The following is a 15,908-nucleotide window of genomic DNA, read 5'->3' as shown; positions in this document are numbered from 1 at the left end:
CGAACCGGCAACTAGCATCTAAACAATCTACTATTTATTTGTTTCTTATAAACAGCCTGAGCTCATGTTCACCTGTGCTCAAAGAAAATGGCGTACGCCAAGTGTCTGGCTGATGCCAGTGGAAAGCCACGGAAACGCCTTCGTAAGGCTTGACCTTGGACACTAAGTTAGTCTGGTGGGCTTGATCCAAGCAAGTGTTCGAAACGATCCATCCCTTCTTTTCCTCATGCAGCCATCCTTTCCAAGCCTCCCCCCCCCCAAGGCCCCAAGCCGGCGCCTGTGTGGGATGGGGCGGGTGGTGGCGCGAGGCATTTGAGCCTTTTGAGGTGTGAAGGTGCTAGATTATTGGCCGTCTGCAATCTCTTATTTTAACCTCTTTTGCTCACATTGTTTTCACCTGCTGTCGCCCTAATGATAGTAATGTGTGAACCGAGGGCTTCCATTTTGTAGATTCCAGTAGATATTATCAGTAGCCTCTTGCGTGTGCAATTGTCAGAGAACGAGGGATGTTTCTTCCTAATGTTTTATTTAGTGAGCGGGCCAAGGGCGTGGTGGGGACAGTATCTTCACCCCTTCACCTGTCGCTTGGGCTCTGGACCTCATCAAGAGAGGGAATCCTTGCCGACGGGAGGAGCAAGTCAGCGACGAAGAGTCCGTAATTGTAAAATGCACTCCAGCCAAGCGGAGCTGCACAGTCCGGACAGCTCAATATTAACAGCTGAGGTCTCCTTCGAGGTAGGAGTAGCATGCCTTCGACCCCGAGATAGAATTTAACGCTCGGTTGGGGAGGAGGAGCCCTGGGATTCGCCTCGATCAGCCCACAAACAGAGGGCATGAAAGAGGCGGATCGGGTTAATTGGCCTCGTTGTGATGATCCAAAGCTTGGCTGGAGAAAAATGGATGATACCCTCTCTTATAAGAGCTAAAATAGCGGACCAAGCCCGTTTCCTTGGTGGCCACAAGAGCCCCACCAGGAGAAAGCCTTGATTTGACGGCATCCAAAAGCACATACTCCGTACATAGTTACAATATACATACATTTGTCATTCTCATTCTTTGGAGAGAGTATAGAGTATCTAAAGAAACTACATTTACTATTTTCATCTTGGGAACACACTCAACGTATTATTCAAGACAGGCTTGTCAATCCTACCCGTGCTGACGGGGAAAATCTTTCAACCCCAGGCTGAACCCGTGCGTGCTGGTTTCTCCCTCACGAATCATGGATGCGGGGTTTTAGTTAAAAACACTCGGCCTAGCGATTATCCCCAAAATATGTCCCAAGGATTTGACTCTCAGCCTAACCTAGCGCGGCATTTTATGGGGGGGAGCGGGCAGGCTATCTCGGTAGTTCTGGTTAACTTACTCGGAGCGCAAACGGTATTTAGAAACGTCAACAGCTCTCGAAAGAAACCAAAGCAGCCGTTCGATGCAACAATACAGAGTACCCTGGACGAAAAACAGAAACGGAAATACTTCCTAGGTTTATTTTGCATACAGAGTTACAAGTGCCCTTGTTGCCCGTGCTGCTGCATTGGGACTCTGACCTCTAAAACGCTGATACGATTCCGTCGCCGGGAACGGAATTATGAGAGAAGCCGCAAAGCGTCGTACAGCTAGGGGGATGGAGGGCGCTGATCTGCCCCGTCGCATTGGGAATAATTTCGATAATTTCGGCTGTGTCTATATTTATACCCAAGATGCGCCCCTCAAACCATCATCGCCGTTCTCGTTTTCATACCGACTTGCACGCTCAAAGGTGCATAGCTCCTTATACTAGCTAGCTGCCTTTGTGATTCTACTTTCTATCATTCGCAACCATGTCGAAGGAAGGTGATGTAGTGTATGTTGCCCCAACGTTACAGAACCCTTGGCTGGCTTTTTCTCATTGCTGACCATTGTTTTGTCTGCGGTGTTTAGGACCGTTGGCGCGGGTGAAAGGCGCGTGTCGGTCTTCGATGACCCGCATGTCCGCAAAAAAAGCATTGCTGCTATGACCGAGAATGTCGAGGGAGAGTGAGTATACTGACTGATGCATTTGCGAGTGTCAAGATTAATTCCGCTTTTCTTGCGTGTCGTGCTCACACAATTTATCCTTATCAGAATTAAAAATCCTCTGTCCGACATTCCCAAAGATAAGCTACTTGAGGATGTCGAGAATTTCGCGATGGAGAATGACCTTATGGATATCCTTCCATATTTGAAGAAGGGGGCACTTGTTGCACAGAGCCCCCGCGACTTCGAGAGCCTCGAGGAGCTGGATGAGGCAGACAAGGAACCTTTGAGGAACGAAGTCCTCCACCGATGGAGGCTACCTTGGCCACTTTATTATACCATCATTCTCAATTCTATCTCTGCGGCCATTCAAGGATGGGATCAAACAGGTATGTAACTTGCGTTAATATTTCTCAGCAGTGTGATTTCCTTCCCTCTAACAGAGCTGTTTTGATAGGATCCAATGGCGCAAATGTTTCCTTCCCTCTAGAGTTTGGAATCCAAGATAGCGGCGAGTGGTGCGAGCTTAGCGCAGCAAATGCCGCAGTTTGCGACAGGAACTCGTGGATCGTTGGATTTGTCAATTCAGTGCCGTATATTTCCATTGCTATCTTGTAAGAAGCCAACTCTACCCTATTCCCCCACTGAAGGCTTGTTTGAGAGTGGCTAATTCTATCGTTTCATGTTTTGTCAATTTCGCTAGTGCTGGCTGGTTAAGCGACCCTATCAATGACCTGATGGGTCGTCGAGGAACCATCTTCATCGCAGCTATCTTCAGTTTACTGGCCCCCCTTGGATCTGCTGTGACGCAAAAATGGGGCGAACTCGCTGCTTGCCGTGTCCTCTTAGGGATTGGAATGGGCCTGAAAGAAGTTACCGTCCCTGTGTTTTCCGCAGAGAATACCCCGGCGAATGTGCGTGGTGGCTTGGTCATGTCCTGGCAAGTCTGGACAGCCTTTGGTATTTTAATGGGAACCAGCGCCAACCTTGCGGTTGTCAACGCTGGCGATATTACCTGGCGCTTGCAATTGGGATCGGCATTCATCCCAGCTGTCCCGCTGGTCATGGGTATCTATTTCTGCCCGGAGTCCCCGCGATGGCTTCTGAAAAAGAAGAACTATAAGAAAGCGTATCAGTCTTTACTTCGTCTTCGTAACACACCACTTCAGGCGTCGAGAGACCTTTACTATATCCATGCCCAGCTTGTCCAAGAAGCGGTTATGCTTGAAGAAACTGGTCTTGCGAAAACGGACAATTTCGTTACTCGATTCATTGAACTATTTACCATCCCGCGTATTCGCCGTGCGACACAAGCTTCTGGTACACAACCACTGTTGACCTTCATCCTGTGCTGTTTCATATGTTGTGGCGCTTGTAGCTACGTTTTGCTAACTTGGCTTGTCTGCTCCAGGAATTGTGATGATTGCCCAGCAGATGTGCGGAAGTAAGTTACATTGGCAGTGAAGTGCAAATAATATGGGAACCCCCAATTTTCCCATCCCCATTTTCGTAGCCAACCTTTGTCCTGGTTCCCTGTCTACATTACGCCGTTTCCTTGCAAGCGCTAATCCTTGAACTACTCAACCATAGTCAACATCATCTCCTTCTATTCGACGACGATATTTATCCAAGCCGGTGCCAGTAACATCTCCGCGCTTCTGGCCTCATTCGGATTTGGCGTCGTCAACTTCACCTTTGCTTGGCCGGCGGTTTGGACCATCGACACCTTTGGACGGCGTGGCTTGCTACTCTTCACCTTCCCACAGATGTTCTGGACCCTATTAGCAGCTGGAATGTGTTTCTACATCCCCGAGGAAAATAATGCTCATATAGGCCTCATCGCTTTCTTCATTTACCTCTTCTGTGCCTTTTATTCGCCGGGAGAAGGTCCCGTACCTTTCACATACTCTGCAGAAGTATTCCCTCTCTCCCATCGTGAGATGGGAATGAGCTGGGCTGTTGCCACGAACAACTTTTGGGGTAAGAAATCAGAGCCAAACAAGCAAAGCCCCATTGAACTCATAAAGGCTAACAGTGAGAAACCATGAACAACAGCTGCCGTCCTCGCCCTTACATTCCGCCGCCTGCTGCGCGCATTCAAGCCACAAGGCGCCTTCGGTTTCTATGCCGGCATGAACATCGTAGCCCTGATCCTGATCTTCCTGTTTATGCCCGAGACCAAGCAGCGGACGCTGGAAGAGCTCGATTACGTCTTCGCCGTCCCGACGCGTACGCACGCGAAATACCAACTCTTTACCGTGCTACCATGGTGGATCCGCAGGTATATCCTTTTCCGCAAGAATGCGGTGTGCCCCGAGCTGTATCACTTGGACTTTGCGTCAGATGCGGAGAATAGGAAGAGGGCTGCTGCGCGTGAGACTGGGGCTGCGAATGCGGAGATTGCGTAGTGATTTTGGTTTTGTGATTGTCGGTGTATGGGATGAGGTGGGTGGTTTAGCAGGACGTATATATACCTACATGTATGTATGTATATATAATTCGTGGTTTGGAAGATGTGGTGGGAGACGATTACCGAGGACGCCTATTTAACTGCTAGCAGTATAAACGGTGCCTCTGGTCACTATATACATAGGAGGAGCGCGGGAGGAGGGTTTAGTCTTTCTTTTGGTTAACCCTGGATATATATTTTTTATTCTCCTCTTTTGACCGTACTTCGTTTGCAAATGGAGGAAGGGTAATTGGATGCAAGGGAACGGGAGGGGGTGGACATGACATACATACAAGCAACCTCGTTTATGCCAATGCGGCCTAAACCCGGTTCTGTCTGGTATAGGTATATCTATCTATCTGCCCCTTCTCGCCCATGCAGCTGCAGTTCTTGTTTTCGTCTCCTCTCTGTCCCATCGCTTGTTTTATGTTGTTATGCAAATCCTTTGCGAGCAAAGATACCACTGTTACCCAGCGAAATAACAATAAGAGGTTTAAATACCATCGTTTCTTCCTCCTATAAATTTCTTATGGTTTTTTTCTTTTCTTTTCTCTTGTCTCGTTCGCCGGCAAGGGCGGATGGATGATGTATGCCACTATAAGTGGCGGGCGGGCGTTTCCTTCCCTTACGGATTGATGAGTTCAATATCAGGCATGTCCTCATGCTTTCCTTTCCTCTGTCAGAATGAAAAAGAGGTTATGAAGAGCTAAAACAAATCACTGCACTGCAGCATCTACTGGTGGCTTGGTTTCATGATCATGACCTGGATCATATACACCACACACATGAAGAAGTCATGTCCTGGCCGTTGGAGGAAGCTCTGTCCAGCCCAACAACACCCTTGGTATATATATATATATATATATATACTGTTATACTGGAGGATGAATTTTCCCCGTATCTCCTTTGTAGCAGTATATGTAGCCCGCAGACACTGAACTCTCCGCGCTCCCAGTGTCCTAAGGTTTAGTCAGCCAGTCTCGTCTCGTCTCGTCTGGTGTTATCCGTCCGCTATCCGTTTTGAGTTGTTCCACTCCGCTCCGCCTCCGCCACCTTATTCACTCTCTGGCCATCACCAAAAGCCAAAAAGAAAGGACCTCAAAACCCCGATTAATGTCTGCGCTGGTACGAACAGCCAGGTCCCCGTGGTCTAGCGGGAGAGGCGCCGCCTGCAGGACCACTACCACCTTGGGTTGACCGGCTGTTCGACTCCTGCTTGGATCCAGCCCCGCGATTCGCGAGGGGCAGAGTAGGAAAGAAGGACGTAGCACCGCCCCAGCTCGGCAACGGCTGGCGAGCGGTGTGAACCTTTTTGTTTCTTTGTTTCTTTTTTTCTTATTTTTTTTTCTTTTATTTATTTTTGCTACTGGAATTATTTTTTCCCCCTTCTGGTTACCTGGGTAGGGTTTCTGCTTGTGGTTGGTAATATATTTGGCGGTAGTATGGTCGTCGTGTAGCGGATGGTTGTTTTCGCACGAGGAATGTCCCCAACTTCAAGAGGGTGTTTCTGAGTGAATGCCACATCACTAGAGACTCTTGCAACTTCAACATTCCTCATAGCAGGAAGTAGGAAGGTTGAAAGAGAATAAACTGCGTTTTAAAGAGATATGCTCCCTATATTGGAGGTAAAGAAGTGTAGCTCAACCGGCGCACTTCATCTATCTGGTTGAGTATGCAGGCCAAACATGTCCTCCTCCATACTCAACAGTTCCCCTTCAGAACGAATCAGAACAAAATAACATAGTTATTGCTGTGTGTGTATATATCTGAAAATAGCAACTCATCTTACTACGTCCCCCATTTGCGGGCTAATATCCTGCAGGCGCAAAACCGAAAGCCCATAGACAGTGCATCATGCTAGCACTGCAGGGATAGAAGAATACGGAATAAGCAATAAGCTGCATAGAAAAAGCAATAAAGCCCATATACATGTGTTTCCCAACAAGAGCCCTGCGTTGGCAGCACGAATCCCATGCGCGCTCTCTTACGGCGGAGCACGCCAGCGTTTTGAGCAAGAGGATTAGAAGCTGCCTCATTCATCCCGGAAAGGTAGAGGGCAAAGGAGTTTATCTATAGATGGATCGATTTGGAATCTTCTTGGTTGACGATAGACAGCTATCCGGGTAGCTACTTTCTTGCTAAAAGGGGCGATGAACCATTGAGTTGCCTCCCGTGGATTGTGAATATTGCTGGGTGAACGGGAGTTTAGTTAGCCTAGATCGGTTGGACCCTCTCAAGGAATATGGCGAGTGCATCACAGACAGACCACCACGTCTAATCACAGCGCAATATTGGGCAGTATTTAATAATTTGTTTTTTATAACAACGTCATGACTACGCAAGTATAGTATGAAGGCTAAAAGATGATGTCAGGGCCTTTCTTGGCGCATGTGATTATGAACTAGTCCCAAACGAGGATAGCTGGGCCCCGCCTGCCGAACCGCAACATTTGAAATATCATATTGGTCTCTCGCCTGGCTTCTTTAACGACCCAACAATCTCTCTCTATCCCTCGATATCGACCAGAGGTACGGAAAACGGAGGTGCTGGAATGAAAAGCCAACTGCACGAAAAATACCCAGGCCAGAAATATAAATTTCCAGCCCTTTTGTCGCATGCTCCTTCCACAAGAGCGGGAGGTGCCCGACCGGGCGTCGTACTATTCAACAATTTGAAACTCCCATCCCCATACCCGTAACACAATACTACCTTCTACAGAAAACGACTCCTTGCATTGTCCTACAGCTTAGCCGCAGTGCTTCGTTGTTACATCTGTTCTGTTTTACCTTGTTTTGGGGATCTTCAACGTCCGTCTGCAACCATGATGGAATCTCTAGCTTCCCCCAACCCAATCCCACCCCGTACCAGCTCTACGGGGGTTACAAATGGCAACCTAGAATCCGCCATGAGCGGTAATACCAACGGCTCGAGTTCTCGGAGCGCAGGTTTTAAACCACTCCCCGAGGCAGAGTGGGTTGCGCCCTTGGGAAAGAGGCGGACATCCCATCCTCACAAGTACTCATCAGGACATACTCGAAACCGATCTAGCGTCGATGGTACCAAATACAAAGATGGAACATGGTCTCTAGAGAAAGAGAAGATACTGCTAGGCCCTTATGATTACATGGTCCAGCAGCCCGGCAAGGATATACGGAGACAGTTCATTACTGCATTTAACCGTTGGTTGCATGTTCCTGAAGACAGTATTGCGATAATCACCAAGGTTGTTGCCATGCTGCATACTGCTTCATTACTGTAAGTGCCCTCCCTGCTCAGTGGAAAACGTGTTGCCCCTTTGCAGCCCTTTGGGAAACCCTTACTTATACATTATACGCGTTGTCATAGCGTTGATGACGTTGAAGATTCGTCAAATCTTCGAAGAGGAGTTCCAGTGGCTCATAATATATTTGGGACGGCTCAGACGATAAATTCTGCCAACTACGTCTACTTTCTGGCTCTGGAAGAGGTACAGAAACTTAAAAGCCCGAATGTGATAAATATCTACGCAACGGAACTGTTAAACTTGCACCGGGGCCAGGGCATGGATGTATTCTGGAGGGACACCCTCACATGCCCAACGGAGGAGGATTATTTGGAAATGGTCGGCAATAAAACAGGGGGACTTTTCAGACTTGCCATTAAACTGATGCAGGCGGAAAGCGACAGTGGAATGTAAGCCACAATCACCTTACCACAATTTTTAAAATATATAAGTTGTTAACGATGGGCGAATGACCAGTGATTGCGTCGCCCTCGTGAACCTCATGGGCCTCATCTTCCAAATCTGCGACGACTATCTCAACCTCTCCAATTCAACATACAGCAAAAACAAGGGACCCTGCGAAGACCTTACGGAAGGCAAATTTTCCTTCCCCATAATCCACAGCATCCGCTCCCAACCCGATAACCTTCAACTTATCAATATTCTGAAACAGAAGACGACTGATGAGGAAGTCAAGCGATACGCCGTCAATTACATGGAGAGCACGGGAAGTTTTGCCTATACGCGCAAGACAGTCGTGCAGCTGCGAGACAAGGCTTTGCTCTTGATTGATGAGCTGGAGAAGTTGACCGACATGACCCAAGGTGCTAGTCAGAAAGGAGAACGGAGTGGGGACATGGTGCGGAGTATCTTGCACAAAATGGTTGCGACAACGGTGAACACCTGGCGTGAGGAGGCGGAAAGGGCTGAGTGAAGGGTCGGCGATAAACCTGCAGCTAATGAACGTTTATCTATTTATTTCGACGACAACTTAATATTTTGACGAGGTGATGATGCATCCATACCCACTGTGCCATTTTGGTTAACCAGACCGCCACTGATATGTTTTGTATTTCTTTCTTCCCTTAAGCGAATGATCCCTTGCTGATTTTTCTACTAGTTCCTGTTTTTGTTTGGCGAGATGATGAATTAATGTACCTATTTTAAGCGACTGCTTTCTATCTATTACTTATCTAGGTTTCTAGAGGAATACTATTTAGCAGCAAGTCGGAATCTTGGTCATTTTGAAATAGGAATTTCACTGAAACGCGCACATTACGTGATTGTGCTTCATCCGGTTTACCTTGGCGATTTGGAAAAGGCCATCCCCCCCTGCTTTCTCGGATTGTAACCCTAGAATCCATAGGGCGCACAAGGTCGGAAGTGCTAGCTTTGGCGTCATAATACTCGAGAAGCAGCAGCGCACGTGACCACGTACTGGCGATTTGGATATAAAATCGTCCTCCCCTCCCCCCTAAATTCATGAACAGTTCATATTTGATTAGCCGAATACCCCACCACCAAATAGTTCCTCTGTTGTTTAAACATATCGCAACTTCTCTCCACACTAAAACCCACGACCGTTAAAAAATGTCGAATCCTAAGGTATCCAGAGCCGCCAATGACTTCCGCAGCGATACATTCAGTACACCAACTCCAGCCATGCTGCAAGCTATGATGAATGCTACATTCGGCGACGACGTATACCAAGAAGACAGTACGACGACGGAGTTCGAAAATGAAATCGCAAGATTAACCGGAATGGAGGCTGCCCTGTTCACGCTCTCCGGCACCATGGGCAATCAAATCGGGGTTCGAGTCCATCTGGAAAAACCCCCGCACTCCATTCTCTGCGATTACCGAGCGCATGTCTATGCTGAGGAGGGATCCGGCTTAGCAATCCTGTCACAGGCCATGGTGACGCCAGTCCATCCGGCAAACGGCATCTATATGACCCTTTCCGACGTGAAACGGTGGGTGACATTGGGTGACGACGTGCACACCGCACCCACCAAAGTCATCAGTCTAGAAATTACCATTGGCGGCGTGCTTACGCCGATGGAGGAGATTAGGAAGATTTCCGAGTTCGCACGCGCCAATGGGATCAAGGTCCATTGTGACGGGGCTCGGTTGTGGAATGCCTCGGTGGCGACTGGTCACTCTCTGGCCGATTATTGCCAGTACTTTGACAGTGTTTCCATGTGTGTTTCTAAGGGGCTTGGGGCACCCATCGGTGGGGTCCTGGCCAGCACCAAGGCGAATATCAAACATGCGAGATGGCTACGGAAGCAGCAGGGCGGGGGGATTCGACAGGCTGGTATCTTGACGGCTGCGGCGCTCGTGGCCTTGAATGAAGTCTGGCCCACGATGAAGGAAACGCACGAGAAGACTAAGAAATTGGCGAAGGATCTGGAGACGCTGGGTGTCGTGCCTCAGATTCCGGTTGATACCAATTTTTACTTTATCGATGCGGGGAAATCGAAGATTGACATGGGAGTATTGCTGGAGCAGTGTCAGAAGTTCAATGTCAAGTTGATGGATGAGCGGATTTCTATGCACCATCAAATAAGCGATGAGGCCATCGAAAATCTGAAAGCTGCCATTGCAGCAGCGGTGGAAATTACGAAGACCCTGCCTCCTGATTACGTGTCTACAGCTCAAACGGGGGTTTATGCGATCACCTCGAAAATGAACGAGTACAACTGAATTAGAATTTGCTATAAAAGGTGACTGTATATAGAGAGACAATGTTACCGACGGCGCGCGCTGTAATTTTTGTTTGCCTAAGCAATTCTGTGAAGGATTTTCCGCATCATGGCTCGGGTTATTCTTAGGGAATCAATCTAGGGGCTCGCTATTACTACACTCAGATATTTGATAACCCCGCAGTGACTGACCTGCAACAAAATTCTACGCGCTCTGCGTTGGATCTCCCGAAGCAGCAGCAGGTTGATAATCGCTAAAATCATACTCAACATCATAGTCCTCCGCATCAATCTCACCGTCAGAAAGGTCAACCTCCTGAATATTTTCACCCTCGTCCTCCTCTTCAGGCGTGAAGCCGTACTCTTCCTTGCGGATCTTCTTCCACGCAGCAATGGTTTGCTTTCGAGTAAGGCAGAATGGCAACTTGGACAGCGAAACACATCCATCCTCGGTCACCTCGACAGTTTGACCAATGGAGCTGGCAGTATCGGTTGCTTTGTCCATCAAAATGATATGGATGAAAAAGATCATCCCTGGTCTGGCTACAACGTTCTGGCCTCGGACAAACATTGGGAAATCCATCCAGGTTGGGGAGAAAGTAGCGCCCAAGCTATACCCGCAGGAGTTGAATCGTTGGTCCCGAAATCCGTTTTCGTCCGCAACCCGTGCATAGGCTTCGAATACATCACCGATTTCACGCCCCGGTTTGAGAGCCTCCATACAAGCTTTCATCTGGAGGATGGTGATTTCAAACATCCGACGGGCCAGCTTGGTGATTCCCCCAATTGGGATTGTTCTCATCAGGCAGCAATGGTAATGCTTATAAGCTGATGCAAATTCGAGGGTAAGTTGCCTGTCAATCGTATCTTTTCCAGTTGAATACCGGGTAAGAACCGCCTTATTCCCAGAGACAAGAATATTTTCATTCGCCGGATCATCACCACCACCTTCATATACAGTTCCAATGAGCTCCCGCCATAAATCACCTTCATAGGCACCGGGTTTGGCCAGTTTGAGCGTTCGAACGAGGGCAAAGTCAGCAAGGTAAGCAGCTTTCCGGACCTTGCGTAGCTCAGCTTCGGATTTGACCATTCGTAGCTCCTGGTTAAGCAAATTCGAGTAGTCGACCAACGTGCAGAGGTCTTTGACTGCTTCGTCCAGCAGTTTACCGAGCCTATGCGTCAGGGAGCATGAATCTGGCTCATAGCCAATCCGCTTTTTCGAAGAATCGTTAATGCCGAATTCTTTCAGGACTTTCGGGACCAGGGACACTGGGTTGCTAGTGACATCATCGGACCGAATGAGGATGTGCTTTTGCTCCAAAATAGACGTGTAAAGCGCTTGTCGAAGATCCGGGATTCGAGTAATCAGACGCATGCTTCCGTCAATGTGGAAATACATCGCTTGGAAGAAGACATAGCCAAAGGTGTCGTATCCGGTTAGGTAGTATAAGGATTCTTGCTTCGTGAAGAGAAAGCCGTCGAGGTTCTCTCGTTTCAAGAGCTCCACGGCCCGATTCCGCCGTTCTAGCAGCTCTGCTTCGGAGAACCAGAGTGCCTTCTTGAAGGGTTGGGCTTTCTTAAGAGGAGTGGCCATTTTCGCCTTTTGAGGGGGTGTTGGATTTGGACTGGTTAAAATTTCTATGTCTATCGCTTCGTGATATTCTCGTCTTGCAACTTGGGGTGAAGAGTCATCCCTTCCTCTTTATACAATTTTGACCTCATCCCACTTGGATTAATAATTGACGAGGGGCTTCGAATGAAACCCACACGCTTTTGAGCGCACATGATGGCAGTATTGTTCTAGCCTGGTCCAAGAGGGTTGTCCGGGGATTTCTGTTACTCAAGCGAATTAAGAGAATTGGGTCTGGAGGGCGTAAATCGCGGGCATCTCGGTCTCTCCCTGCATCGAGAAGAGTGGGGGTGACTTTCGATCTCACGTCCGTCGGCTAAGAGGAGCGTTGGGTAGCAGTCAGCATCCTGGCTGCGGGAGAAAAGCTTGCCAGTCTCAACCGCCCGCCGCACTAACTAGCTAAGCTAAGATAGCGATGTGGTGTGGGGACTGTTTCTTCGGTGGCGCTTCCCCCGCATGGAGATCAAGTCGCTCTAGTGCTCAAACAACATTCCTTTTTCCCCTGCTCGTATATTCCCTGCACAGGGTTGCTGAGATGGGCGGAAATCGCCCACCATCTACTTTGGAGACATGGTTTATCATCCTGAAAAAGCGTTGATCTATCGTATGACGGGCCGACACTTTGTTTGTCAGGAGCATGACTTTCCAATGGGGATTAGTTGTTGCCGAAGTTGCGGTGCTATTCGGCGGCGACGGAGTTAACAAGAGCACACACGAGTAAAGCCAAGGTCCCCTGCTCGTAAAATGGGATGGAATAGTTCTGACGTTTCTCCGTGGCTTCTTTTCTTTTTCCGATTTCCTATTTCCGTTCAAAAGAGCAAGGTTTGGCTCGTTTTGATATCTGTGAAACCTGCTTTCGTAGGTTGTCATTTTCAGAAACAGAGACGGCATTTTTGATTATCGCAAAAAAAGAAACGGAACAATGGACACCCAAACGGAGTCTAACAACCCCTTCCGTCGGAAGAAACCCAATTCAGTCGTGGTTGACCGTGCTGCTTCTGACATCGACGAGAAACATGGCGGCGATACTTTACCTGGAGAACTCATCTCCGCCGGATCTCAGCATCTGCACCGCAAAATTGGAGGTAAAGAGCTACAGCTCTTTGCTGTAGGAGGTGCAATTGGCACATGTATGCAATTCTCCCAGTACCCTACAAAGAGGTTGTTCATTCGAAGCTATGCTGCTGTGGTTTGGCTGGTGATAGTTATGCGATACTGACTTGATTGTCTCGTTTAGCTCTCTTTGTGCAGATGGGAGCTGTCCTACCCAAGGGCGGTCCTGCAGGTCTCTTGCTTGGCTTTATAGTATATGGGACAATCATCTTTTCAACTAATCAGTGCTTTGGTTCGTTCAATTCATTAGTGGATTTTCCTGTCATTTTTTTGTCTACTTCCCTTTTGGTACTCGAGCCAGCTGACAGACGCGGGCCATTCTGCAGCGGAGATGGTTACCTACATGCCTATACCATCACCCTTCGTCCGACTTTCTGGATTTTGGGTTGATGATGCCCTGAGCTTTGCTATGGGGTGGAACTACTTCTTTCTTATGGGTAGGGCCCATCCATCTGTCGTACTCAGGATTTTCCGCCCCATCTCTAACCAGATTTACGGGTTGTTCCCTTTGATCTCTTCACTATAGCTTTCAGTGTCCCATATGAGATTACTGCCATCAACGTTCTTCTCACGTACTGGACCGACAAAATCCCTGTGGCTGCAGTGGTGATGGTTTGCTTGGTAATTTACGCGTGCGGCTTGAGCCCCTTCTCTTCCTTCCTCGCCCCTTTCTCAAGTTGTCATAACTTGCTCAATTGGATATCGAAAATACTGAGCTTTTTATGTAGGGTGCTCAATGGACTTACAGTGCGATTCTTCGCAATTTCTGAGTTCTACATGTCCATGTTCAAAATTTTCCTGATGATGTGAGTATTTCATTAAATGGGGATAAGTGTACAACTTTCAGAAATGTTGTGGCTAAATATGAGGACACTAACATACATAAACAGCGGCCTAATGATGTATACATTTATTACAATGGTCGGCGGTAATCCACGCGGCGACGTTTACGGCTTTCGCTACTGGAAAAACCCTGTGCGTGCTTCTGTTCTTTCAATTTTCCAAAAGAATGCATCCGTTAAAACTAATTTTTCTTTGTTCAAATAGGGATCATTCGTCGAGTATCTTGTTCCTGGAGACCTTGGTCGCTTTTGTGGGCTGCTATCCTGCATGATTCAAGGCTCATTCACGTAAGGCACCTTGCCGCACTACCCCTTTTACCCCTGACTTTTCCGGTTTTTGATCTAAAATTCTCTCCTTCCAGCATGGTGGGGCCGGAATATATAGGCATGGCTGCGGGAGAGGCAGAGAATCCTCGCAAGATTCTACGAAGGGCATATTCTTCCTTCGTGTATCGCCTCATGTTCTTCTTTATCGGCGGCGCACTCTGCATTGGAATTGTCATTCCATATGACGATCAACTTCTTGCCGACACAATTGTAGGGAAACGGGAAGGAAGCGGAACCGGAGCTGCGTAAGTTTTCTTGTCATTTTTCTTGCTCCAGGTTTCCCACTTTTCATTTCTTTCTCCAATATGCCCTCTATACGTCCTTGCTAACAAATGTAAATAGCTCCCCCTACGTTATTTCCATGGTCAAGTTCGGAATTAAGGGCGTTCCTGACCTAGTTAACGCCTTGATTATGACTTCTGTCCTCTCTTGCGGCAATAACGTCGTTTTTTCTGCTGCACGCACTCTCCATGGGCTATCACTTGAAGGCAAGGCTCCTGCCTTCTTCTCAACGTGCAGCAAGCGTGGGCTACCGTACTATTCAGTTGTTGTAGCACTTGCATTCTGTCTCCTTGCCCTCCTGCAACTCAACGAATCGTCCGCGACAGTTCTCAGCTGGTTTGTTGGAATCTGCACAGCCTCGTACCTTCTCAACTACTTCGGAACTATCATTACGTACCTACACTTTTATGCGGCACTCCGTCGTCAGGGCATTGACAGAACCACCCTCCCCTATAAAGGCCTGTTTCAGCCGTACACCGCATGGTACGCTCTGTTCGGTACCACAATCATGACACTCATTTTGGGGTACAATCTCTTTATCCACGGGAATTGGGATATCACTGCATTCTTTACGAACTACACGATGGTTGGCTTCTTTATTGTTGCCTTTGTATTCTGGAAGGTATTTAAGCGGACAGAGTATGTTTGGCCTGGCACAGCAGATATCTGTCTCGGCAATATTAAGGACGATATTGATCTGTACGAGACTCTCTACGAGCCAAAGCAAAGGGGGAAGGTCTCTGCTTATCTGAACGGCTTTTTCGAGTAATTCAATGCTTTCCTGCATATTTTGGCGATTGGCTAGTTTGGGAATTTGAGGCTTGGGAATTTTCTTTCTTTAGCTTTTTCGAAATTTAGTTAGCAAATTGGAACTGTTGATAGCGCGATCGCTCTCTGCAGGTTAGTTTAGCATAAATCAAGAATTGTTCTCTTCTCATCTCAAACCAATTCCCAGATCACCCCTTACCTAAAAGAACCCCTTGCCCTAATAAGTTCCTAACCACTGCCTTGGACACAGGTCTGTGACAGGTCAGGCTGTACTTGGGTAGCGATCGCTAAACACAGTATAGGAAACCCAATGCCTGGAAGATCTATCAAATGTTTCCAACATCATAAAACCCCTTCGTCCGTGACAGCGCCAATGGGGAGAGGAGAGAACATATCCGAGCGGCCCAAGTTATCTTAGAAACTCCGATTTTGCGAAAGCGCTGTGAATCCTGTGGAGACGCCTCTTTTGGATATCTTCAACTTTCCCGATGACCAATGGGAACAGCTGAACTCCGTGGAGGTTACATTATCT

The 15,908-nt window shown here is 47.9% G+C and overlaps 5 protein-coding genes across 5 annotated transcripts; 4 read left to right on the top strand and 1 right to left on the bottom strand.

Moving 5' to 3' along the window:
• Positions 1-752: 752 nt before the first annotated feature.
• On the top strand, positions 753-5,249 carry BDCG_02127 (sugar transporter). Its single transcript, XM_045417679.1, has 8 exons — positions 753-1,843; positions 1,921-2,016; positions 2,104-2,384; positions 2,453-2,609; positions 2,699-3,315; positions 3,407-3,439; positions 3,586-3,975; positions 4,051-5,249. The coding sequence occupies exons 1-8, from the start codon at positions 1,821-1,823 to the stop codon at positions 4,401-4,403; spliced, it is 1,950 nt and encodes a 649-aa protein (XP_045274424.1). The 5' UTR covers positions 753-1,820; the 3' UTR covers positions 4,404-5,249.
• A 2,016-nt stretch (positions 5,250-7,265) lies between these two features.
• BDCG_02125 (geranylgeranyl pyrophosphate synthetase) lies at positions 7,266-8,640 on the top strand (the record flags this gene model as incomplete). Its single annotated transcript, XM_045417678.1, has 3 exons — positions 7,266-7,699; positions 7,790-8,116; positions 8,184-8,640. The coding sequence occupies 3 exons, from the start codon at positions 7,266-7,268 to the stop codon at positions 8,638-8,640; spliced, it is 1,218 nt and encodes a 405-aa protein (XP_045274423.1).
• Positions 8,641-9,296: 656 nt separating this feature from the next.
• BDCG_02124 (threonine aldolase) lies at positions 9,297-10,412 on the top strand (the record flags this gene model as incomplete). The annotated part of the gene is made up of 1 exon (XM_045417677.1): positions 9,297-10,412. The coding sequence occupies one exon, from the start codon at positions 9,297-9,299 to the stop codon at positions 10,410-10,412; it is 1,116 nt and encodes a 371-aa protein (XP_045274422.1).
• BDCG_02123 (peptidase M24) lies at positions 10,356-12,387 on the bottom strand. The gene has a single exon (XM_045417676.1). It carries the CDS (start codon positions 12,006-12,008, stop codon positions 10,617-10,619), a length of 1,392 nt encoding a protein of 463 aa, XP_045274421.1. The 5' UTR covers positions 12,009-12,387; the 3' UTR covers positions 10,356-10,616.
• A 579-nt stretch (positions 12,388-12,966) lies between these two features.
• BDCG_02122 (general amino acid permease) lies at positions 12,967-15,551 on the top strand (the record flags this gene model as incomplete). The annotated part of the gene is made up of 9 exons (XM_045417675.1): positions 12,967-13,174; positions 13,282-13,389; positions 13,484-13,594; positions 13,684-13,789; positions 13,886-13,963; positions 14,048-14,132; positions 14,205-14,287; positions 14,362-14,571; positions 14,669-15,551. 9 exons carry the CDS (start codon positions 12,967-12,969, stop codon positions 15,375-15,377), a joined length of 1,698 nt encoding a protein of 565 aa, XP_045274420.1. The 3' UTR covers positions 15,378-15,551.
• Positions 15,552-15,908: the final 357 nt, after the last annotated feature.

This window comes from Blastomyces dermatitidis, assembly GCF_000003525.1.
Source record: "Blastomyces dermatitidis ER-3 genomic scaffold supercont1.2, whole genome shotgun sequence".
In the NCBI taxonomy this organism is placed as follows: Eukaryota; Fungi; Ascomycota; class Eurotiomycetes; order Onygenales; family Ajellomycetaceae; genus Blastomyces; species Blastomyces dermatitidis.
The sequence above is the reverse complement of the archived record's forward strand: the minus strand, read 5'-3'. Positions and strand labels throughout refer to the sequence as shown.

Excerpts from the sequence above, each read along its gene's own strand:
- BDCG_02127 (XM_045417679.1), top strand. The coding sequence starts at position 1,821 with ATGTCGAAGGAAGGTGATGTAGT. Across the intron at positions 2,385-2,452 it reads TCAAGGATGGGATCAAACAG|GATCCAATGGCGCAAATGTT; the intron begins GTATGTAACTTG and ends CTGTTTTGATAG. Across the intron at positions 3,440-3,585 it reads TGCCCAGCAGATGTGCGGAA|TCAACATCATCTCCTTCTAT; the intron begins GTAAGTTACATT and ends ACTCAACCATAG.
- BDCG_02123 (XM_045417676.1), bottom strand. The coding sequence starts at position 12,008 with ATGGCCACTCCTCTTAAGAAAGCCCAACCCTTCAAGAAGGCACTCTGG.